The sequence below is a fragment of the Humulus lupulus genome, chromosome 8 (assembly GCF_963169125.1).
Source record: "Humulus lupulus chromosome 8, drHumLupu1.1, whole genome shotgun sequence".
Classification (NCBI taxonomy): Eukaryota; Viridiplantae; Streptophyta; class Magnoliopsida; order Rosales; family Cannabaceae; genus Humulus; species Humulus lupulus.
The window spans coordinates 39,399,461-39,425,867 of NC_084800.1; the positions used below are offsets into that span (position 1 = coordinate 39,399,461).

Genomic DNA, 26,407 nt, shown 5'->3' on the forward strand with positions numbered 1-26,407 from the left:
TGGGGTGTGTCATGTATATTATGGTCAGTACAAGGCCTGACATTGCTCATGCATTGAGTGTACTAAGTAGGTACATGTCAAACCCAGGTCAAGAACATTGGAAGGCTCTAAAATGGCTCATTAGATACTTGAAAGGCACCTGGAATCATGGTTTGATTTACAAGAGAGTTGAAGATGAAATGGAATTACAGGGTTTTGTAGATGCAGATTATGCAGGCAACAAGGATACCAGAAAATCGACCACATCTTACATGTTTCTAACTAATAAGAATTGCATAAGCTGGAAGGTACAACAACAATCAGTAGTTTCACTTTCAACTACTGAATCAGAGTTTATAGCCACCACATAATCATTCAAGGAAGCAATTTGGCTAAAAGGGATACTGTCTGAATTGAAAGTTCTAAAAGGAAAGGTTACAGTCTTCTCGGACAGTCAATCTTCAATTCATCTATGCAAAAATCCGGTATATCATGAGAAAAGCAAACACATAGACATTAGACTATTCTGGATAAGAGAAAAGATAGAAGAAGGTGTCATTGAACTGAGCAAAGTAAGGACTGAAGAAAATCCTGCAGATGTTGGTACCAAGGTACTCTCAGTAAGCAAGTTTAGGTACTGTTTAAACTTGCTTAGCCTTGGAAAATAATACCAAGGCTGGAATTCTATCCCTGCCTCTTACTGTTGTGTTTTGAAAGAATAAGGTGGAATTTGTGGTATTGGTATTCATTCAAATCCAACAGTCTTTAACTAACTCTGTTAAGTCAGTTAAGTTAGTTTGAGAGGCTTTTGCCTATTCTTTTAAGAGGCATATATATATGAGGGGTCTCGGCTCATCAGAAACACACACAGAAAAACAGAGCAAGAAGAGAACAGAGAGAGAAAGTGAGAAAGAGAACTAGAAACTACAAAGAGAGAAAGAGAAGTATATGCACGACAGAAGGAGAGAAGAAGCTGGCATAACACTATGAACGGATGTGTTATGGTGATAAGTTGCTGTTGAGTAGTTCTGAGTTTACTCACCATTGTATCTCTCATTGTCTGGTGATATACTTCTTAACTGTTGTAATTTTGTACTTCTGAGTTCTTGAATAATAAAGGGATAGTATTCAACTGGATGTAGAGTCAAAGATCACATTGATCTTTGATCTTGAACCAGTATAAAATCACTGTGTCGATTGCTTTCTGTTTTGGCCCTTTTATTTCTCTTAATTTTTGATTTCATTGATTCTGGTGTTCTAATTTCGATTAACAATATATGTTTTGCCTAGTTGTATTGTTCTTCTAATCTATACAGGTTGATATATCTCCTACAAAAAGTAAAGAAACAAAATTTACGACTGCTAATCATACTATTTGCAACTAGTTGTCCCACTTACTATGACTAGTGATTGTGATTATGAATGCGTGACAATCTTAATAGAAAGTAAAAAATTTACATTCTACAAGTTATGTTCAATTTCAGAATAATATTAAGATTGATACCGTTTAAGTTTGAGTGTTAAAATATTGTGTCATTGTCTGGTTTATCACAAAAGCTCCACCAATTAATAACAATATTAAGATACACAATTGCACTTTAGCCTAATTATAATATTTTTTGTTTTGTTTTTTGAAATGGGTCTAATTATAATTGACCTACTTACTAAGTACTAACTATTACACTTTTTTTTGTAGTATTATTGCTCTGAATAACTAATACACTTTGACTAACTAATACACTATTTTAGTTATTATGAACACATTTCTTTTTAGAAACCTTTTTCTTTGTTTTATCTTCTTTTAATTAGTGGCTTTTTACAGTTGTTCAAAGTTTTAGGAAATTATAATTTAATGTGTTACGTTATTAGTTTATATTTAGAAATGATAATTAAGAGTTAAAATAATATAAATATATATTCTTTAATCTTGAAAATTCATGAGTATAAACTTCCTATTAAATATAATAAATATGGTAATTGATATATTGGCATTTATTTTTATTTTTTTAAGAAATGATTGAATCGCTTTTAAGATTGAAAAAATATTTACGGAATAGTATTTACGGAATAGTGGAGAGATTACATCAATGGATATTGTCTCCCTGAAGAACATACAAAGCCAAAATATGACCTGCTTATAAGCAATTTAACTTATGTGAGAAAGTGTTTCTCCCTGAAATTTTATAATAAAACTTGAAAATAAAATACACTCAAAGAAGTAGTCCAAGCAACTTGAGTCCGAAAAGTTCCTTTAGAAAAGCACGAGTTTTCGAAACATTGGCTTAAAGACCACCTGAAAAACAAATTATTTGATAAATTAATTTACTTAAAAAAATAAAAATAAAAAAGCAACCAATTATTCTTACCGAAAGGGAGTTCATTTGGTTATTATAAGATAATTCAAACATAAAGAATGATAGGAGTAAAAGAAAAAATACAATTAATCTTGTAATTATAATGCATAAAATATAACAAAAATAAAATAAAAATTGACTTAAACTGATACAAGTGAGCTTTTATAATAGACATACTGACACAAAAATACTCGCATCTAATTGTAAACTAATAAATTTTAGCTCATATTTACTTGATCTAGATAATTAAACACTTTAATTACTATTTATGGAGAAAAGAAATGGTACATTCCCTTGTGTTCCTTTTGTTATTTCAATCTCTTTTGGATTACTATATTTTATGGAACGTTGAAGAGTTCTAACCTTCGAATTCGCCATACTATGGATTGTGGTACCAATACTATTAAAATTGAAAAGTCAAAAGTTTCAATTTTGTGTAATTCGTTAAGTAATATACATCAATAATAAATATGCATTTTAAGGAGAAAAACATTTGATGAAAAAAAAAACGGTTTTAAGAACATGTAGGATTTCAAAACATTTTATTCTTAATTATTTTTAAAGTATCATAAAATAAACGTATTATTTGCAAAAATATCAAACTATCGGCCGTGTTTTCAAATACACCATCAAATACATTTTTTTCTTCAAAATTCTAATTTTTTATAATTAATTCCTTATTTCCAAAATATATATGGACCCTTATCAATTTTTTTTATCAATATATATAATATAAATTTTTTTTAATGCTGAGTCGGAGTGGTTTTCTCATATCTTTGTAAGTTACATTTATACAATAAAATTAAGATTAAATAGCATTTTTATTCCTGAACTATGACCACTATATAATCGTGTCCTTCAAATAATTCGTGACGTTAAAAATTCCCTCCAAACTATATACACATTATTAAAATATGAGACTTTTGTTAGATTTCGTCCTAGATAACTAACAGATTGATGATGTGGCATTTTGTGTGTTGATGTGATACTATCATGTGTAAAATAACTAACAATTTTACCTCCTGAATTTTGATCACTACCATATTATGCCATTTTTATTAAAAAAATCTATTTTTTTTCTTAAAAATTTTAATTAAAAATCTAATTAATAACAAATAACTATTTTTTACTTTTTCCTTTTTTTTTCTTTGACAATATAAAATAAATCTATTTTACCAAAAAAAATGTAATTAAAGAGGAGGACCAAGAAGGATGTGGGGCTTAAACAAATAAAAAAAATTGATTTAAAGGAGGAGGACGAAGGGAAAAAACTTTGTTTTAGGATATTCTTTTAATTTTTATTTTAAAATATATTTATTTTATATTTTAAAAGAAAAAATGTAAAATTAAAGTTATTTGTTATTAATTAGATTTTTAGTTGAGGAATTTACATGAAATATGGAAAAAAATTCTAAACTTTGATAAATATGACACTTTTTTGTATTCATTTTTTATGATATTTTATGTTTTCTTACTTTTTTATGGGATTTGTTTGCCCATATTTGCGTAATAATTTATTATTTGTACCATATTTAATTATATAAAATTATTTTAGCTAATTTTGAATTTTTGTGAGTGTATTTCAGTAATTGTATGTACTATTTTTAATTTATTTTTTTGTTCAGACATTGAAAAACGTTTTGTTTTTTTTTCTTCTTCAACCAATATTTTATCCGCTGTAACAAGTTACCACTTTCAAAACAATTTTTTTTTTTTTTTGTGGTAGTGATCATTTGTAACTCTCATTTTTTTTTAGTGATGTGTGGTAACAGGTTATATCTATAAAAATCAGTTTTATTTTTTAAGTCGTGTTGTACTAAATAGTTACAACTATAAAAATAATCTTGATTTTTAGTAATGTACTATTATTATAGTTTTTTACATAATTAAATTGTATTTTTTTTTTAAATATTGATTTAAAAAACTATGGTTATGTTTGGTAATACTTTAAAAAATTAGTTATTTATTTAATTAATTAAAAATTTGACAATTAAACATAAAACAGTGTTTGGTAGCTCTATTTTTATTTATTATATTTAAAATTTTAATTAAAATTCATTAAATTTTGAAAATTAAATTTTTCACTTTCAATTTTTTTTTTAAATCGTTTTCGACTTTTTCATTTTTTTTTTCTCTTCTTCAAATCAACACATCATTTTATATTGTTAAACAAAAAATAAAAGTTATCAAGCACATTTATTATTTTTTGTTTTTAAAAATAAAAGACAAAAATAGTTACCAAACATATTTTTTTATCTTTTTAAAATAAAAAAACAAAAATAAAAATAATATTTTTATTTTTATTTTTATTTTTGTTTTTAAAAAATTCAAAAACATAAATTTTACCTAACACACTAAATTAATTATGACTTTTTTAAAATTAATTTTTTAAAACTTAGATACATAATAATACCACAATTTTATATATATTCACTATTAAAATCCCATATTTTCAAAAAACTTCCTTATTGCTCAGAGTTTAGAATACTTTCCACAGGTGCTTACTATACAATCCATTAACATTATAACTTATTAAATCATAGTCAAACAATACAAGTAATAACCAATTAAGGATAAGGTACTAAAAAACCAAAAAAAGATGAATTATTCATGATCATAAAGCGAAAGCATCATGTATTGTAACAGCTAAGCTAAAGACCAATTTTAAATTCTGTTTCTAAAATGTAACCAAAAAAAAATATATGAATTCACGATAAATTTTAATTTCTGTTTCGTTTTTTCGTTCGTTTGACCATAGTATTTGGGGTTTAATTCAACGATGAGGAGTTTAAAATCGGTTTGCTTAAAATAGCCATTAATACATGAAGCTCCATAGCTTTCGTATCGTTTTGTGTGACTATTCCTCTCCCAAGTCTTCGTTGAAACTTCTGTCAAAGACTCAAAATAATTAAATAATAATGATAATAAATAAAATCCCATGTCCTCTTTCTCTCTCAATGACCAACTAACTAACCCAACTGACAACGAGTCGTAAGAGGAATAAAATTAGAAAGCAAAGAGAAAAGGATGAAAAGAACCATAAAAACAACTCATAATAGGACCCTTTCTTCGCTAGTGCCACTCTAACATGCCTACCCTTTATTCCTTTCCTTTTTATATAACAATAACACTACTTGTACAACCCAATGATGTTCTTTAGCTTTCTACAACCATTTTTCCTCACCCCTCTCCAACACACCTCCTATTTCCTCTTCATTTTCCCGGAAATCTCCAAGGAGATTGAGACGAAAGTATTATATTAGCAGGATTCGCTCTCCTGTGATGTCATTTTCTAGCATGCTCTCAAAGTCTTATCAAATAAGAGCATAGTAATCTACGATTCCAGAGCCTGCATTATTTCATTCTCAAATACGTTACGTACACCCTGATTCTGCATTTTGATATCGGGACAAATTTATTTATGCTCTCATGATAGATGGGGAAGTTTCATCATTTCAAAAACTTTAATGGGTTTATGGTACGGTCAGAAATATGTGAATGCAATCCAAGAATTGAACCAAAGAGATTGGACGTATAGAGTTTTGGGTTGGCATTAATGGGGTTCTTCTTTTTTACCAAAAGCTGGTATATCATCTTGGTAATCTCCTTGTCGCAATCACTTGTTGTGAAAACTACTGCTGCTGCTGCTGCTTCTTCTTCTTTAACCTCTTCTTCTCATTCTCCTATTTATTATGACACCAAGTCTTTGACCGCTTTTTTCCACGACTATGCCAAAAAAACTGTATTGAGAGCCACAACGGGGGTTAATTACAAGATTCGTCTCCCAGCTAACTTCACCGGTATGCAACTCAGATTTGTGAGATTCCGGACACCAAGTTTAAGGCACAGAGGAGGTCAGTTCGGCTCTTTTTCTGTTCCACCACGAGTTTTATCAAGCTTTCCAATGGATGTTAGAAGACTAGCCATCGTGTATGAGAATTTAGGCAACTGGTCTTATTCATACTATAAAGTGCCTAATTATACATTGGTTGCTCCTGTAATTGGGTTCACTGTTTATAATTCTCCAGCTTCAATCCACGGTGGCCCTTTAATAGGCAATGACAGAATCAATATCAGTATCCAACCAGGGAAGAAGCCTATTGTGATAAAGTTCAAGAAAATTGACCGAGAATTGAGCGAGTCTCCTCTAAGATGTGTCAAGTTTAGTGAAGATGGAAGCTATGAAATCGAGAGCATGAGCGTGCCAAATCAATGTTTTGCCACATCTCAGGGCCATTTCTCTGTTATCATTTCCTCTTCAACTCCACCACCACCACCACCGTCGAAGTCAAGGCAAAAGGACTATTTGAAATGGTGGTTGACAGGATTTGGTGGGGGTTTTGCTGGTGTCATTTTGGTGGTTCTCGTTTCCACTGTCGTTTTCAAGATTGTGAGGGACAGGAGAATAAGAGCTATGGAGAAACAATCTGAATGTGGTGTATCGTTTGACACATTTAGTGTTGGAAAAAGTAAAATGCCTTCGGCTCCAATGGTTAGAACCCAACCAGTCATTGAACATGATTATGTTGCTTGACCATTTTTTTATCACGTGTATATTTTTCTTTCTTTTTTTTTTTTTTTTTTGTGTACATTATATTCTTCCAAACTTCAAAGGAAGAAAAGAGAGACATTATATTGCACTCACTCCATGTCCACCTTTCTTCGCTTTTTCTATCACTATGCCACTATTAAGAGACACTTTCTTCTTTCTTTATCTTTACTATCATAATTATTTTCTAGCTCTGTTTTCTTTCTATTAAGGAGCTTACATGTAATTTGGTTTTGGCATATTCAATGTTTCAAACATGGGTTTTGCGAGGACGCCGGCAAGTTTGGCTCTTGTGCCAGTAATGTAACGTTTTCTAGCCTAGCTTTGTATGCATAAAAACTGTAAAAGAGACAAATATGAGTTTGGTACAACAGTAGTATTGCAGCCCTTCACGTTTAGCAATGTTATTAATTTGTAAAGAAAAGAATCTGTGAGGTTTTTTTTATTTTTAATTAAAAAACAAAAAAGAATCTTGCCAGCAAACTCAACCCCATCTGCATAGATACAAAATTTCTGATGTAGAAAGAAAGAAAAAGGGCTTGCCTTGCCAGCAATAATAATCACACTATAGTCTATAGAGTCTACTAGTCCTTGAATAGAGAGTCTCTAAGTAGTTGTCACAGCATTTTCTTTTTACAAGGACAAGTTCTTTGTCTAAAACAAGTATATTTATTGAATATAGATGAGGAAATTAAATACATTATTATCATACGAAAGCAATACCCTAGGAGCTTACCTTAAAGATAAGTCAATCCACAGGGTCCTTTTAATTTAGAAAATTTGAATAAATAATATTATACTATTGAAGATTTAAGCATTTGCTAGTACTATAGTCACTAACTTCGTCTAATGAAATGGTGTAAAGTGATGAAGAGAAAAAAGGAGTGTTTAACCTATTGGTTGAAGATCACAAAGGTGGGACAAAGGAAAAGGAGGATCAAAATAAGAGCCACTTAGAATTGCCTTAGTGATGACTTTGTTGGCAGCTTCAGAGGCATGAATCCCATCCCAGCTTACATAGTTGAACGGATCACCACAAGCCTCTGCAGTCACAGTAAGGTTATTGATAACCTTGGTATTTCCGCAGTAAACTTTAGGATCAAAATTGTAGGCTCCACCACCATGCCCACAACAAGCTTTGGTACCATATTTCAGCCCTGCTCCCAAAAAATCAGCACAGTAACCAAAATATTGGTTTGGTATGGTACAATTAAATAACAAAAGAGAGAGTGAAAAGAAAACACAACTTTCATAGCCTAAACAATACCACTCTCCTCCAGTCTCCACTAGTGACATTCTTGGTTATTACCATATGATAAATTGGATTGAAAACTAGAGAAGGTGTAAACATTACTCTTACCAAAACACATTTCTAATGCCGTGCCAAACTGGTACAATATCAATAGTACTACATCAATTAATATTTTATAGAACGAATTTGGCTGGTGAAGTTGTTAGGGTTAATAAATGCTTATTATGGCACCTAGAGACCACTTAACAAAACTTTAAATGAAGAATACCGTGAGATGTAGGATGGTGGGAGAGCTCTAGTAGAATAGAGTAAGTGTCCACATATATGAGGGAAGCATTTGGGAGAGACTTTCTAGTCTGACTTAGGGCATCCTTCAGCAATTTGTTATAGGAAACTACTGCGTTGTTGTATGAAATTAGGCATCCAAAGGGGTCAATATCTGAGCTATTATGAGGTACTTGCACCAAAAGCGCTGGGTAGCAACCCACGGGCGCCATGTTGAGCACAAAAAAGGCTCGCCCTCCTAGACCGTACAGCTCCTGTTACACATGAATGTAATGAAATGATCAATTGGGCTTGTTCTTAATGGGCCCTAGTATTTGAAATTGTTATCATGGGCCTAAGCCCAATACCTTGATTGTATAAGCAATTTGCCAAACCACTTGAGGTAGATATTGTTGGACTCCTTGTATACCTATAGCTCCTAAGTTGGAAGTGAAATCGTTTTGGCCAATGTAGAAGGTGTAGAGAGACTTTCCGAATATGTCCGGTGAAGGAAGTCTTTCTGATTCTACAAACCAACTTTCACATCATTAGCCAAAAATAATGATGGGTTTGTCTACTGATCATGTTATAAATATGATTTTTATTTTATTTTTATAAAATCAAAAGAAAATTGAACATTTTATGGAGATTGAAGAACACACCTTTTTGGTCAGATGAGTAATGATATTCGTCAACCCTGACCTTAAATTCCTTCATTTGATTGAGTTGGATAGCTAGAGAAAATGGGCTTATTCCAGTAACAAATTGGGAGGTGTTTGGAAGGAGCACAGTGGACGCAAGTGTAGCATAATTGGCCCCATGTCTATAATCAGATCCAATGGATTGCAAATATGGGCTCAGAAATGGCAATCCTAGAGCCTGAGCTGCCAAGTTCCACCCAACAGCATACATATTATAATTTTATTTTTTAAAAATAATATTAAAAATTATTATTAAAAGATAATCTATTTTAATAAAAATAGTAAACTATTATTAAAATTTACATGTCAATTGTCAAATAAATATCAACTGTAAAATAGGGAGTTCGCTCTTTTTTGTTTAATTCTAATTAATTACACCAAAAAGCTTGGCATATAGTACAAGAACAAAAAAGGAAAAGAAAAAAGACATCTATATATATAACAATGTGGGAAAGAGCTAATAATAACTACTTATTGAAATTTGAAATCGTTAAATGATAGTATATTATTCTTTCCTTGCATAAGATGGTCAAATTTGATTGGATAAAACTTCACCACGACTCTCTAACAATAAAAAATGCTTATAATTGTAAGCACAGAATCTAACAAATGGCCAAAATTATCTTCAACTTGAAGCCCACTCCATATAATGGATAACAATGAAAATTTCAACTCCAAACTTTTCTAGACAGGTGTCTCCTCTTCCACATTTGGATTTTTCTCTAACAATGCCCTATAGGGCCGTACGACACAACGCACAACACAAATATCTCCTTCCTTATCTTGAAGAGATATTTATTTATTTTATAAAAAAATAAATAAATAGTAACTAATATTAGAAAATAGATAAATTTTGAAAACTGGTCAGCATTTGTAACTTGATTTTTGCAGAAATGTAAATAAGTACAGCCGTGACACTTAATTATGTTGGGACGAAAATGGTCAATGCTAATTATGCAGAGATCAGTAGAATAAGCAAAATTAATAATAGAGAAAGTGTATACGAATATGTATTAGTTACCTAGAAAATCAATAATGAGCCTCCCATCAGAAGCTCGACCAGAAGGTTTTTTAAAAAATGTGATGCCGAAAGGCCCAGACTGAGCCGGAAAAGCGGCCCAAAAGCCACCGGTGTCAGAGTTGGAGTCTCCGAAGTTGAAGATTGCCTTGAATTCACATTTTGAAGAGCTTGGAGTAGTTGCAATTGAAGCTGTACCACAAAAGCTTGCCACCAACACCACCCACATACATAAAACCATAACAGTACTTGACTTTAGTTTCAGATAACTCATTTTCTTGAGCTTCAGAGAGCTCAGTGTATCACTGCGTCGAAACAAAAACAAAAATACAAGTACTTCTAATAGATATATATATATAGAGAGAGAGAGAGAGAATGAGAGAGAGAAAGAGAGGAAGAGTAAAAAAAACGTTATATATGTCCAAATTTGATGAAACTAAAATTCATGCCAAAGGCTCATTATTACATTATGTGTCGGTCGTGTTTTTGAACTTTTGCGCCATTTTCATTTTTCATGGTTCCACAGCTGGCACATATTAGTAAAAATATTAAAATGTAAGTATATATATATATATCAATTCTATATAAAAAAAATTGTGTATTAATTTTAACGGTTTTTAATAAAATATTATAAATATTTATCAGAATATATTTTTAAAATCCATTTAAAATAAATATTTATTAATTATATTAATATTAATTTAAATGTCATAAAAATTTATTATTATAATTATATTTAATAGATTTAATAAGTATATTAATATAAATTTAAATATTATAATAATATATAATACAAGATATTTAATAATTATATTATTATAATAATATCTAATACAAAATATTTAATAATTATATTAATATAAATTTAAATATTATAAAATATTATTATTATTATAATAATATATGTACATAATTATAATTTTTATTTAAATTTTTTATTATTTATATTTAAAAAGAAAACGAGTTATTTTTTTAATTATTTAATCTAGCTTATATAAATATATATTTATTTATATTAAATAACAACAAATATTATAAATACATTATATGTAGGTGTCGCTAGTATAAATAATATGATTATGTAACTATATAAGAAATTAGAATAACATTTTTCTTCTATCAAAACAAGATTGTTCTTCAATCATTGATGTGTGTTTTGAATAATATCATGAATGTTTTGTACCTTAAATAGAGTAGTTTGTGATCTAAAATGTAATTTTTTTTAAATCATAGACAATATTTTGGTTTAATTTTTATTTTAATATGTTTATATCATTCTTTTATATATAATATTGTTTATTTATTTACAATTTATATGACAATTATAAAAAAATTAATGAAAATAATTAATAAATTTTCTAAATAAAATTATAAATACAATATTTATATATAGGTGTCGTGTGTAAAAAGAATACGATTGTGTAACAATATAATAAAGTAAAATATCATTTCTCTTCTATCAAGAATAAACAAATTTTCTCAAATCAATGAGGTATGCTTTAAATAATATCATGAATGTTTTATATCTTGAATATGATAGTTTTTGTGATATAAAAGGTTATCATATTAATATTTTAAAAAAAAATCATAGACAATATTTTGGTTTAATTTTTCTTATTATATGTTTATTTTTTAAAATTTAAATGGTAATCATAATAACATAATAAAAATTCTAAATAAAACTAAACAAAGGTGGATTGCATCTTTTTTACATTTTACCTATCCCAAAACTTCATTTCAAAATGGAGAATAGGGACAATCAACAATCAGAAACTCTACATCTAAATTCCCATGAACTTTAAATTATCTCAACTTCTTCACTAACCCTTGACCATGAATCTATAATTCGACACCAAATATCATCCTTGGAAAAGTACTCACTTGCAAGCCAGTCAACCGACACGATTCAAAAGGTTTTCCAACCATTATAGAAAAACTGATCAAGAATAACCATTGAAGTTACTGACGAAGACTTCAGATATATCCCCTTTGGATACAAGTCTACGGAATACCTTTTCAACACATATCCAAATCTTTGGGCGTGGCTATTGCAAATATTCTAGGTAATTTCTTAGAATATGATCCAACTCGAAATTACAGGTTCATACGCACAGAGTCCTTTGGGATTCTACTCGACTCCTTTTACGAGGTAAAATGTTGGTTATTGAAAAACAAAAGGATAACATTTGGATAACTTTCTTATATGAACGACTTTCAATTTTTTGCGAAGTTTGTCATTGTTTAGAATGCACACATTGAGATTGTGCGATTGCTACGAAAATGATGGAATAAGGGCTTTGTCCAACTCTCAAATATAATGATTCACTAAAAGCAGTTGGTTTTTCCAATATGATTCCTTATGCAACAAACTCTAAGAATAATAGGGCTAATATTAAACCGATTGCCCAATTGGCAAAAGAAGCATTCATATCGCAGTCAAAAGTTTTAACTATAGGATCATCTACCATAAGACAAAAAACTGGACACTTAGGTAAAGTATCCTCAATCTAAACACTTTTCAAATAAACTAATTCTGTCATATTTTAGACAAGCAGAATTAATGACTTAGTTTTAACAAATCTTCTTCCTTTTCAAATTATATTTGGTGAACTCATTTACAGATCAACCTTCATTTTTCAACAGTACCAGAATTACGAAGGACTCTCTCTATAAATGTGAAAAGACAAAGATCGCTCAACAAAAATTCTTTAATCCCATATAAGAACTCTCACAAATGTCCAATGCACAAATCTCTCCTATAAAACTAGCAAATCTTGGACCCGATGGTGGCAATAATGGGAAGGAAAATGTGGACCAACCAAAACCATGAAAGAGGAAGATTGGAATAAAGGTTTATAATAAGATTACAAAATAAACCAGTATATATATATATATGAGTTTTCTAATAAAAAAATGAAATAATGATCATGTATCAAAAAATCCGTATAGCATTATCGTTTGTGTAAAGCTGATTTAAAATCTTGATTGAATGTTTTCTATCGAAGTCTTTCATCTTGTCTGCTTTCTATTTTGGAAGATTATTCTTATCAATAAGCTACATTAATTAATGAAAGTTTTGATCTAATTATACGGTTTTTATAATACGTTTTATTTTGTTATCATATTTTGTAATTACTTCGCAACTTTTGTTTTTTTTTTTTCTCAAAATATTACTCTATAAGATTGATATTTATATGTATTTTAAACTTTATATTCGTATTCAATAAAGTTTTACTGATGATTAAATTTAAACTTGACCTTTTGCATATAATACCCTAAGAGAACTATTAAAAAAAACAAAACAATCTAAGGTGGTCTAGGCTGAAAAAAAAAACAACGGGGTGGCAACCAAGGGTAGACGCAACTAAGGATTAGTTGGGGCCTAGGCACTGGATGAAAAGAAAAATTACCTTTTTTTTTTGTAAAATATAGTAAACAAGCAATTGTGTCCCAGCTCATTTGAATTTAGATCCTTAAAGGGAGTGAGAGTTACTTTTGTCATCCTTCCAATTGCTTTTTTTAAAATAAGTAATTCTAACTAATATTTAATTACATATAAACATATTCACAGCACTAAAATAAAAAGAATTACAAAGTACCACATTATTTTTTATGTTAAAGTTTCTCTAATTTTCATTTATATAATCACCAAATTCGGTTTTAGCTTATCAAAAACACTTCTTTGAAACTTTTATAGATTTAAAAAAATGTAATTTTTATTTTTTTTTAATTCATTTTTTAGCATATTATATTATTTTTTTCGAAAAAAAAAATTTGTGCCCCTCCAACCAATATGTCGATTTCGAAAGATGACTAAATTATAAAATCTGTCTTAAAAAAATATGGTATGTCAATTTCGAAAGAGAATTAAATTATAAAATACGTAGTCTTAAAAAATAACCCCACAACCTTCATCTTCAAGGCTCAATCCACTAGTGGTATGTCGATTTCGAAAGACAATTAAATTATAAAATCCGTCTTAAAAAATAACCCCCACAGCCTTCATCTTCAAGGCTCAACCCACTAGTGGTATGTCGATTTTGAAAAATAATTAAATTATAAGATCCCCACAGCCTTCATCTTCAAGGCTCAACCTGAGGTCCCCTTAGAAATTCAAAACCAAAAAGAAAAAACGGAAAATATTTTCAATAATTTGACAAAATGTGCTACATACAATACTAGCGTGTGCATATACACACAAGAGAAAGGTAAGATGATGTGAGATCATAAATATGAGGACTGAGGAGTGACAAAATCACGGGCCCTTGTAATTTAAGACACTTCTTAATAATTATTAGACTTTTTTTTTTGGAGGTAACATTAATAGAGTTCAATAATTGAGCTTGATTGGCAAGAAAACAATCCTCTACAACAATATAATATGATGTGAAATTAAGATAGAGTGTAGACCACTGCATCAATATGTTTTTGCAAAGTATCATTTTGGTACCCTCTGTTTTCAATAATGCTCATATGGTACACTGTATTTTAAAATTATACATATTTGATACCCTAGACTCAGATTTGATAGATAAAATTTTGTCAATATGATCAAACTGTCATCAGTTATATGTAATTAAGTAATTAAATTTAAATTTGAACTTACATAATTGACAACAGTTTGATTAAATTGGTAAAATTTTATTAATTAAATTTGAGTTTAGGGTACCAAATATGTACGATTTTAAAATACAGGGTACCATATGAGCCTTATTGAAAACAGAGGGTACCAAAATGATACTTTGCAAAAATACAGAGTACCAAATGGTTACCTACCTGTTATCCCCATTTCCTGCATGGACTCGGGACCTTCGTCCAGACCCATTGTCAGGGGCTGTTAAGCATGCGGGACCGGCCCAAGGCCTCTTGGTACAGAAATGTCCGAGAGGAGGGGAATGGCCCGGGGGCGCATGTCTGGGCCCATTAGGGGGGTCCGGCATGGTCCTCCGGGTTCCGTCCTCCGGGACGGTCATCCGGGAGACGTGCAGATCGTTCGAACCCCCACGACATACGTGTCCTGGTCCCGGACCTTGGTACGGTCTGGGCTTGCGGTAAATGAAGAGGGACAAAGGTAAATAGACCCGGATCACATCGTCCCCCGTTGGAGGGGCCAAGTGTCCAAGAACCTGAAGCCGCCCCACTCCGCGTGGGCGTTGTCCCCACTTATCACCTGCGGAAAAGGCCACCTCGGGATTGCACGCCGTTGTCTCAGATCTGCGCTGCCAAGTACTCTGACTGGTCTTGTCTCCTGAATCTGCCTCGTAACTCGAAGTGTCCAGACCAAAAGTGTCGTTTTGTCGGGCGAGATATAGCTCTTGAGCCAATGTATTGGGCCTTAGCTGATCTGGAATTCATGTATGTTGTATCTTTTGTATTGGGCTTCCACTAGAAAGGCCAAGAATACCCGTGTCTCTGATGGGTCCGGGTCATACCCGGCCCAAACCCAGTGTTCTCATAAGCCTATAAATACAGGTTATAGAACACTGTAAAAGAGATCTCTCTTCAACTAAGATACAGTGACTCTGTCAAAATACAGAGGAAAACTCCATTGTAAAAGGTTTTTCAAGATCTAATACTACAGACTCCTGGACTAATGCTAGTTAACGCCCCAACTGTAACACCCTACTTCCTTAGAGCCGTTGCCAAGTGAGTTTTAAGACAAAACAGTGTGCAATGAACTCGCTAACCGAGGTTTTTAAAACGAAAGTGTGACTAATCAAAAGTTTAAGGCTGTAATCTTTGAAAATGCGTTGTTTCATTAAAAACTTCTAGTATTAAACATTTGGGATCCCAAAATAAGGTTTGAAAACTATTTACATCTTAAAATAAGTTTACAGTTGATTAGTTATACAAATCATAGATTATTACAGCCCTTTCTCGAATAAACCCCCAACCAAAGCAGTCGGGCAGGCCGAACATGTACGCGTCGCTTCACGCTCTCCGTACTCATGGCCGGTTGACTCAATCTATGCCCTTACCTGCAACACAGAGCACCCGTGAGCCGAAGCCCAGCAAGAAAACTCATGTAGTTCATAACATATGCAAATTATACAGTTAATCATATCAGATAGTCCACAGATAAACAGGTCAACCATTTGACTTAAGCAACACGGCCATGCCGCCCCAGAAGCCTTACCAAAGCCTGGGGTCTCAGTCCTCACCGTAAGGATATCACCTGTATCCATGGGGTCCCACCCTGACTACAAGCACTTCACGTGCTATGTGGTACTTCCGGCCCCACTGCCGTTCTCGGCCTTTCGCCGTTCTCAGCCTTTCGCCTTTCTCGGCTCCTCGCCGTATCATTCAACTATAATCACAGATAGTCTATCCCAAATAACATTTGAACATATATCAATTCAATCAAGTCTGCACCCTAACATGTAATGCAATATGGGGCCGTGCCCTGCAATCACATTATGGGCCCATGCCCTGTCCTATGGGTGCTATAGTTTTCTTACCTGTCAATTGATAGCTTTCAACACTTGACTCCTTGATCACGATCCCACTCGAGCCATAGCGCACACCTAAACACAGCCATAGGTCAAAGTCAACACCGAACCCCAAGTCCGAAAACCTAGCCTCGGGACCAATCCCGAGCCCCCCGGGAAGTCCTAGATCCACAAAACAAGGTGGTGGAATCGAGCCTCGAACCCTAGGTCAAAATCCCTCAACAAAAGCCCAAAAACCCCTTTCTGTGAACAGTGCAGCGCTACAGCGCTCTAAAGAGGGCGCTGTAGCGCTACAAGCAGAACCACACATCCCCAGAAATAGGGCCTAGCACTACAGCGCCCAAGGACTAGCGCTGTAGCGCTAGTTGCAGGCAGGCAACTCACAACTTCTTTTTCTGCGATTTCTTTCGACCATTCTCAACCCAAACTTCCCCAAACCTTTACCAAACTCAAAATCAAGCTTATAAACACTCTCCATTCATCCCAAGCATCCCCAAATCTCAAAACCCAAGCACATACATCCCAAATCTCAAGATTCACCATAGATGAACCCTAAACCCAGAAATTCAGTCAAACAACAAAGTTAAAGGCTTAGAATTCATACCATTGATGCAATTTCGACCTTGATTCATTTCTTAGACCTCCTTAGCTTGTTCATCCTCAAAGCTTGCCTAGAAATTCCCTAAAGTTCCCATCAACTCAGCTCAAAACACAGCTCAAACCAGCCAAACCCTTAAAACTGAAATTTCTAAAAACTTACCTCAAAAGTTTATGTGTTCTTGCTAATCCTTGCCAAATCTTCAAGTCTAACTTTAAGATCCTTGATGCTCAGCCTATCCTAGCTCCCCACTGAGCTTTGCTCCAAGAAAAATGGAGAGAAATGGTGCAAGAATGCACAAATCGCCCCTTTGGAAAACCCTCTGTTTTTCTCTCTTTTCTTTTCTTCCTTTTTTTTTCTTTCTTTTCCTTCAGATTTCTCACACTCTCTAACAATCCCACTCACTATATAAAGCCTCATTTAATCTATCTTTAAAAGCCAATTGACCAAAATGCCCTCCCTATTAGTTCAAATCCCTTTTTGTCCAAGTAGGGCCATTTTAGTCATTTTACCCAATTCCCGCTAATCCTCAAGTGTCTCTAATATTTTCCCGCTTGCTTCCCAATACTGAAAAGTCACCAAATAATATACCTCAATATCAAAAATAAACCCCAATATACTCATTAACTTCCTATTTATACCCCCAGGCTCGCCCCGAGCCGGGTATAAATCTCCGCCTCGACTTTCCGCTAGTCTGCTCACTGGGATCGTCTCGAGTCACAAATCACATATACATCCACATCACAATGTGATCTCAACAATCATCACCTATCAAAACAGTTATGCCCAACATGGCCAAAATTACAATTATACCCTTCTAACACAATCAGGGCCTACATGCATACTAACACACATAGTCATGCATCTCAATTGGTCAAATAGTCATATAACATGCTTTAAATCATAATCATGCATTTAACTCATCAAAGACACACATAAATCCCATCATGCCCTCCTGGCACGCTAATCAAGGCCCTTAAGCCTTATTAGCGAATTTGGGTCGTTACAACTATCCCCTTCTCATAAAAATTTCGTCCTCGAAATTTACCCAAACACATCAATCAGCAACCCGCAACTCTGACCATAATTTCCAAGGTCCACCGCCTTACTTTATTTCCCAACAACACTCTTTCAGGAGTAACTATCTTGCCCCACAAGATCTTATCTAATAGCCATACTCTCGTTAGCCCCTCGTTTACACCGCATGTAACGACCCAATTTCGCTAATAAGGCTTAAGGGCCTTGATTAGCGTGCCAGGAGGGCAGGTTGGGATTTATGTGTGATTTTATGAGTTAAATGCATGGTTATGATTTAAAGCATGTTATTTGGCTATTTGTTTAAACTGTGATGCATGACTGTGTTTATTAGTATGCATGTAGGCCCAGATTATGTTAGAAGGGCATAATTGTAATTTTGGCCATGTTGGGCATAACTGTATTAATATGTGATGATTGTTGAGACCACAGTGGTATGTGGGTATATCCGTGATTTGTAACTTTCGGCACGAGGCGATCCTAGAGCTGGATAGCGGGGAAAAGTCACAACGGGGCATTATGATTGACTTTGGGCAAGTCAAGGAGTATTGTTGGTATTGGGTTATGAAAATAAATAATTGGAGATATATTTGAGGTTAGGATGTCTAGGCGGGAATACTGGGGGATTTTACCATTTTTGCCTCGGGGACATTTTGGTCCCCGAACCTTGAGGTAACCAGCTTAAGTTATAAAAACAAAACAAATAAACCATTTGGAGACTTAGAGAAACCGACCCAGCCTCCACCCTCTCTTCTTCTTCTTCTTTCTTTCCTCTTTCTTTCATGAATCCACAGAAGTCTTAGGAGAAATCAAGCTTGAATTTCTGAATATTGATGGTGGGATTTGGAGGTTTAGCTCAAGAGTTAATCAAGAACAAATCAGGGTAAAGGTAAGCAAGTAATTCTTTTTCTCAAGTTAAATTCTGAGATTTTGTTGGGTTGTGAATGTTTGTGGATTTTGATATTCAAGGTGGAGTTTGAGGCTTGAAACTTTGAAGATAGGTCATGGGATCCTTTGGGAAATGATTCTACAACTGAGGTAAGGTTTAAATTAAAGTTTGATGGTTGAAATTGAGAATTTCCATGGTTGGTTTTGAGTTTTAGGTTTGAAATTTCAGAAATTTGGAATTGGGATCTTGGTGAGTGTTAGGTTGGATTTTTGGTGGAATTGTGTTGTTTAAACCATCCTATTGTTGTGATTATTAATTGGTTTTGAATTGGGAGCTTTGGGATGGCTTAAGGTGAGGTTTTAAGCTTGAAAATGGTGGGTTTTTCTGGGTTCGAAGGGTCGGGCCGCGGCATGGTTCTTGGAGGGCCGCGGCCCTTGAAGGCTAAGATGTGCTGAGGATGGAGGGCGGGCCGCGGCATGGTCCTTGTAGGGCCGCGGCTCTTACCTGTTTCTGGGCATTTTGTGGCCCTGTTTGGGGGCCATGCCGCGGCATGGTTGGGCCACGCCGCGGCATGGTTGGGCCATGCCGCGGCGCTTAAGGAATTTTGGGATTTTGAGAATTTAAGCTTGGGAATTTAACCACGGGTGCTAGGGATTGAATCTTTTTATATTTTTGGTGAAGTTCAATGTTCCGGGGACTAGAACTTGGTTTAGAAACTCATTTGAGATTAATATTATTGGTATCCATTATCTTGGTTGTGACTAGGTGTTAAGCTAGTGCTCGGGAAGTGGATCGTGCTCGGGGGCCGTCATTTTTCTATTTAAAGCATTTGGAATTAAGGTAAGAAAACCGTAACACCCGAGAATAGGGCATGGCCCCACTGTGTGATTGTAGGGCATGGCCCCGGATTGTATTATGTGTAAATGTTTAACCTTAAATGAACCGTGATGTGTGTGAATGTTTATTTCGAATGTACTATATGTGTGATTATGATGAAATGAACGGCAAGGGCCGAGTACGGCGTAGGCCGGGGCGGCCGTGGGGCCGAAAGTAACACATAGCACATGGGATGCTATAGTCAGGGCGGGGCCCGGTGGATACATGTGTTATGCTATATTCAGGGTGGGACCCAAGGGATACATGAGTTATCCTCGCGGTGAGAACCGATACCCTAGGGCTTTGGTAAGGTCTCTGGGGCGGCATGGCCGTGTTTGCTTAGTCTAATGGTTGACTTGTTTATTTGTGGATTATCTGTTATGATAAACTGTATACATTGCATATGTCATGTTCTGCATGAGTTTTCTTGCTGGGCTTCGGCTCACGGGTGCTCTGTGTTGCAGGTAAGGGCAATGACTGAGTCAACCAACCATGAGTACGGAGAGCGTGAAGCGACGCGTACATGTTTGGCCTGCCCGACTGCTTTGGTTGGGGGTTTATTCGAAAATGGCTGTAATAATCTATGATTTTATGATTAAACAACTGTAAACTTATTTCAATATGTAAATAGTTTTCAAACCTTATTTTGGGATCCCAAGTGTTTAATACTAGAAGCTTTTTTTATGAAACGTCGCATTTTCAAAGATTACAGCCCTAACTTTTAATTAGTCACACTTTTGTTTCAAAACCTCGGTTAGCGAGTTCATTGCACACTGTTTTGTCTTAAAACTCACTTAGTAACGGCTCTAAGGAAGTAGGACGTTACACCGCAACCCTGCTGAAGCCTCAGGGTCTGCCTAGGTTACAATGACCAATTCATTGTCTTATTCCTGATTCCAGAGATACTCAAGATTCATCACCCCTACTAGGTGGGATCAATTGGTAGGCCCCGCTGGCCTAACCCTTGGTAAAACTTTAGAATTTATGTTGAATTAAGAGTCAGAACTCTCCCTTCTTTCTCTGAACACCATACAAGTCCTCGTCTGTTATTACGTAGAGATACAAATCTTTCCTTCCGGAACTTTATTTCCTCATAATTTAACAATTTACAAGCTCTTTATTCTTTCAAATAGGCAGACACTCCTGCCTTAAGAATTCCAACAACCTCTTTGGCTTTCTCTCTGAACCAATGCCAAATCGTAGTATTCACTATCCTTCACCTCTTACCATGTCCTATGTCGTGTTACATTAACAAGACGCCAGCAACTGCCACCACGACTAACTTACCAGGGATTACACTTCCCTTAATACCTCAAGTATTCGCCTACTCAGCGCTCAATTCTTTAAGATATATGATAAACTTTCAGACTGCCATTCCACTTGCAATCAACTGATAATTCCAGGTTCCCACTCTGTTCTTTTCGTTCTCTAAATCCATTCCAAAATTTAAAATACTATAGGGTCTCAATTCAGTATCATCGACGTTCTACCCTGAAACCAATTCACTTGACCCAACTACATTAACTCGATCAACAAAGTAAAAACTTTACATGTCTGCATACTTTACTTAAGGTCTATTGTGGTCTATTCCCATGATACACCACCACATCACCTAACCCCTCAGGGTCCAAAGGAAAATACTATATGGCACAGCCAGGCAGCTCATGGAACAGATGGCCGCGTTGAAAAAGGTCACGGATCGCCTGGTCCGCAAGCAAGAAGGCGCGGACACCGACTTCGACGAAGAGGATAAAGAGCCCTGCGCAAGGCACATCCTGGACGCCATACTCCCCAAGGGGTTCAAGATGCCCAGCCTCACCGCCTATATTGGAAACACCGACCCCAGGGACCATCTGTCCCGATACAACCGGCTCATGACAGTGGCCCATGTCAGTGACGACGGCAAGTGCCTCTGCTTCTAGATCACTCTGGGCGGTCCCGCCGAAGAGTGGTGGAAGAGACTTAAGCCGGGATTCATCCAATCCTGGTCTGGGCTGCAGTTAGCGTTTCGAAAGCAGTTCGTGGCCGCCATGAGGATGGATATGCAGATCAGCGCTCTCGCAAATATCAAGCAACTACCCGCGGAGACACTGAAAGCCTACATCCAGTGCTTTACTGAAGAAGCCTCCAAGACGAAAGTGGACGACGGACAGCGCCTGGTGGCACTGTAGTCCGAAATCCGGGCCGGGTCCCCCCTTTGGGATGACATGTAGCGTAGCAAGGCTGTTACCCTGGAAGAGTTCATCAGGAGGGACCAAGGATTCATCAACACGGAGGAAGCTCAAATCCAGGCTTTCGGGTGGCCTCCGGCCCCACAGCCCGTCCCCCAGTCATTCCCGGGATATGGGGGACAGTTCCCGGCGCAGTCCTACGCGCCCCCCATTGGCCCGGGATTGGTCGTCGCGCCTGGGGTCAGCTACACCCCTACAGTGTACGACCCTGCCACTTCAGGGTACGACCTGGCCCACTCCACCCACTTCTCCGGTTATGACGTCACGCCAGCGGGGCAAAGCATGGCCCCTGTCATGGCCCAGCAGTCACAAATAGGAGTGACTGAGGCAAGCGTGAACCCCTCCCGGGGGAAGCGGTCGGGCAAAGGCCAGAACCGGCCCGAGCTGGTCAAGAAGGGGAAGAGGGGCTACGAGCCCCAATATTCAGAATACACCAACCTGGTGGACACCAGGGACAACATCTATCTGGCAACAGAAAGGGCGGTTCACTACCGGAAGCCTAACCCCATGTTCAAAGGGGGAAACAATCCGAGAGACACCAGCAAAAGGTGCGCCTATCACAAGGATGTGGGGCACACCACCGATGAATGCCGGCAGCTCAAGGATGAGATTGAAAATCTCATCAAGCTGGGGTACCTCCACCAGTGGGTAAGGGTGCCCTTGAGAGTCCTGGGCCTGTCAGTAAGCCCCGGACAACCCGCAGCCCCGGGAACGACTCGGGCATACCCCCCAGGGAGGATATGCGCAGGGACCCCCGGCGCCGGCCCCTCAGGGGGCCCCCGTCGCGCAGGTTCCCGGCCCCGGAATGCCTTACCCCTCCGGGGCAGCACCCCCTCGAGTTGACGGACATGTGGCAACTATCTCGGGCAGACCTCACCTGGGAGGGCCATCCAAAAATGACCAAAAGCGCTACCTAAGCGAGCTAGACCACGACCAGGAGGTGTGCGTCCTTATCCAGGCTCCGGCTCAGCGCCCTAAGTTGATAAACCTCCCTATCACCTTCACGGAGAACGATGCCCGCAATGTCCACTTTTCGCACCACGACCCGCTGGTTGTAGATGCTCAAATCGCCAACAAGTTGGTGTCCCGCGTGTTGGTGGACCACGGAAGCTCCGTCAACCTGTTGTTCAAGCCCGCTTTCACCGCCATTGGCTTGACGGAAGCGGATCTAGCATCGTGCCTGACCCAGATTTACGGCTTCAACGGAGATGCACTTCTCCCCATGGGAAAGATCCAACTGCCGGTTACGCTGGGGAGTGAATTGCAGCACTCGTTCAAGTTCTGTACCTTTGTAGTGGTGGACTGCCCCGCCGCTTACAACGTCATCTTTTTCCGTCTCGCATTGGTCGAGTTTGGGGCCATCACCTCCATCTGCCATCTTTGCATGAAGTTCCCATGCGACAACGGAGGGGTAGGGACCGTCCGGGGAGACCAGAAGAGCGCCCGGAAGTGCTACCATGTGTCAGCCCGGCCCAGATGACCTGGACCCGCGGATAGGGGACGACCGCGTCCTGGAACCGATGGACGAGATAGAAGAGGTGTGCATCAGCGAAACCGATCCGACCCAGATCATCCAAGTCAGAAAAAGTCTGCCGGCAAACGTTCGGGCCGCCATCATCGCCCAAGTTAAGGGAAACTAGGATATCCTGGCCTGGTCCCACTCAGACATGACTGGGATCGACCGCAATATCATTTGCCACGCGTTAAGTATTGACCCAAACGCGACCCCGGTCCGCCAGAAACGCAGGCCTTTGGGGACGGAGAGGGCCAAGGGATTGCCCAAGTCGAGGGACAGAACGTGAGCAAAGGGGGATAGACAACTCGATTCCAACTCGAGTGTTTATTCCAGGGCAATCAGAGACTGAGACCGAGACTAGTTCCTCGGGAATGACAGGTCAGTTTTCTAGTTCTGAGTTATGAGTTATGTTGTTTGGCTTTGGTGCCATGTTTCTCTTTTGTTAGTATGTATATGGAGAAGGGTATATGGATGGTATATGTGGATCACATGGTTACGTTGTGATGGGAAAAGCAATACGATATTGGCAACCTAAGAGATAAGCTGAGTTATGGAAAAGACTCATCGTTGGTTTCATTAGTTAGTTATGACTGACTATGATTGATCTAGGGTATGGATCGGTTAAATAATTGTGGAACAATTTTAAATGGCAATGAAAGTGTAGTAATTCTTGGCAGAGTGCTGGAGAGCCTTGTATTGGTTAGTTTGGTGTATGGTTCCGTGTGCTTATGATATTTGTAGTGAGAGTTGGGGTTGCGCAGGAAGATGCATGGAACTCTTAGCTAGTGTGATGGATATCACCTGGTTTGTACTAGTGAGATCAGGACAGACTGGACTAGTCTGTGAGTTCTGGATGTGTTCCCAAGTGGTCTGTCAGGCCTTCTTTTTATTAAAAGAAGATTAGAATGGTGATTGGTTTAATATCGGAGATGGAATTAGATATAAACACTGTTTAGAGTGGCTCAGTGGGGTTATAAGAATTAAAGAGTTGGTTGCTGAGTAAGATGGAATCCTTTAAGGTGGATCTTGGATCTGGTTAAGACCAATTAGAGATCAGAGTGAGAAGATTATGTAAAAGATTGTGCTGGTATCAGATTAGAGCACTGCGAGTGCTGAATATATCTTGAGAATTGGTTTGATACTAAGTGTTTGTGAATCAGATGAATAAAGCATTCAAGGATTTGTTTGAAATGGGATTTGTGATCGTCTTGGACGATGGTACAGTGGTGTTTTCTCTGTGGAGAATTGCCAAGAGTGAAAAGTGCCTTGGGGACAGGAGTGTCCATGAATAGTAAAGATGTTTCAGGTGCCTTGGGGAGGAAAGCGATGGGTCTTTATAGACCAAGGTTAGTTTGAGGATTGTTATGACATCCTAGTGATAGAGAAATGGTTGCCCATGCAACATGTTGATTAGAGAATTTGACCAGAACTGGAGTAGAGTTTCTGGTGGGCCGGGTGGCCAATTTATTGTTTGAGATTATTATCTCAAGAAAGATAAAAGGGAAAGATGGTTAAGTGAGCCACAAACGGGCAAGATTGAATGGAAAGCTTTAGCTGGATCAGCTAAGGATTGTATAATGACAGACGTGAATTTATGGTGGTATAGAGATCGGACTTGGGATCTGATAGACGTTGAGATTAACTGAGAGATTCTGGATGAATCTCATGCTATTCTTTTATTCGTTTCATTCAGGCATTATGAAAGGGGAACATGACATGGAAATTTAATGGTGATGGCCTGGGATGAAGAGGCGTTTACTGAGGCATGTGTAAAGCTCTTACCTGTTAGCAGGTTGAGACAGTGTATTAGGAAACAGCAAGGCCATTACAGCCTTTGAGTATTTCATAGTGGGAAAAAGTGAGCATTGCGATGAGTTTCGCGGTGGGGTTCCCAGGTTGATGGATCGGTATGAAATGGGTACTAGGTCATTGTGGACTGGTAGTCCAAGTGAGTTTATTATATCAGTAAGGACAGGTGAATAGTACAACTGATCTATATTTGAGTCTCCTTGTGAGAAGAATAGAGAGCATTCGTGAACTCAAGGTCTATCTTATCAGATGAAGACTCTAATGTTACTTCCAGGTTATGGAGGGTGAGAGAAGGCGATGAATATATAGATAGAATTTTGTACAGATCATTATTCTCGGGCTGATTATAATCAGAGGGAGAACTGTCCGGTGTTGAAAGGGTACCTTATGAGATAAGGTATGGTAGAACATGTTCATCACCTGTACATTGGAGTGAGATGGGTAAGATGTTACATGTGGATCATGAGATGGTTCAGGGGATCATAGAAGTTATTAGAGGTTGGAGCAGGGATGCTCACTTCTCAGATTAAATGGAAAGTGATACTAAATTGAAAAGCAGGAACATGGAGTTCCAGGTAGGAAGTTACGTCTTCCTAAAGAATCACCATAGTAAGGGGTAATGAGTAAAGGCAAGTTGAGCCTAGATTGGTATGACAATTTGAGACCTGGATAGGACTGGTCAGATTATCTTTTGTTGGACCATAGTTTTGGTTCTGATGGTTGTACATTGTGTTATGTATTTCCATGCAGTGGACATGGGTTGAAAGAACTCATGAGTTGAGTTATGAGTTTCTGAGGAACAAAGTATACCTTGATTTAAGGTATGTTGCAGAAACAATGAGGTCTAGAGAATGACCTGGGAAACTGGAATCGGTTGTGCGGAATTC

At 36.8% G+C, this 26,407-nt stretch overlaps 2 protein-coding genes across 3 annotated transcripts; one reads left to right on the forward strand and one right to left on the reverse strand.

Annotated features, from left to right (window-relative positions):
• The first annotated feature begins 5,487 nt into the window (after nucleotides 1-5,487).
• LOC133796905 (uncharacterized) lies at nucleotides 5,488-6,939 on the forward strand. Its single transcript, XM_062234604.1, has one exon. The coding sequence runs from the start codon at nucleotides 5,890-5,892 to the stop codon at nucleotides 6,865-6,867; it is 978 nt and encodes a 325-aa protein (XP_062090588.1). The 5' UTR covers nucleotides 5,488-5,889; the 3' UTR covers nucleotides 6,868-6,939.
• A 415-nt stretch (nucleotides 6,940-7,354) lies between these two features.
• LOC133796904 (GDSL esterase/lipase At4g01130) lies at nucleotides 7,355-10,472 on the reverse strand. Of its 2 annotated transcripts, none has more exons than XM_062234603.1 (5): nucleotides 10,121-10,472; nucleotides 9,061-9,282; nucleotides 8,767-8,918; nucleotides 8,403-8,673; nucleotides 7,355-8,039 (listed from the first exon to the last, which is right to left on the reverse strand). In XM_062234603.1, exons 1-5 carry the CDS (start codon nucleotides 10,389-10,391, stop codon nucleotides 7,771-7,773), a joined length of 1,185 nt encoding a protein of 394 aa, XP_062090587.1. In that variant the 5' UTR covers nucleotides 10,392-10,472; the 3' UTR covers nucleotides 7,355-7,770. The 2 variants fall into 2 exon arrangements, with proteins under 2 accessions (XP_062090587.1, XP_062090586.1); XM_062234602.1 differs by having other exon boundaries at nucleotides 8,767-8,924; nucleotides 10,121-10,471.
• Nucleotides 10,473-26,407: the final 15,935 nt, after the last annotated feature.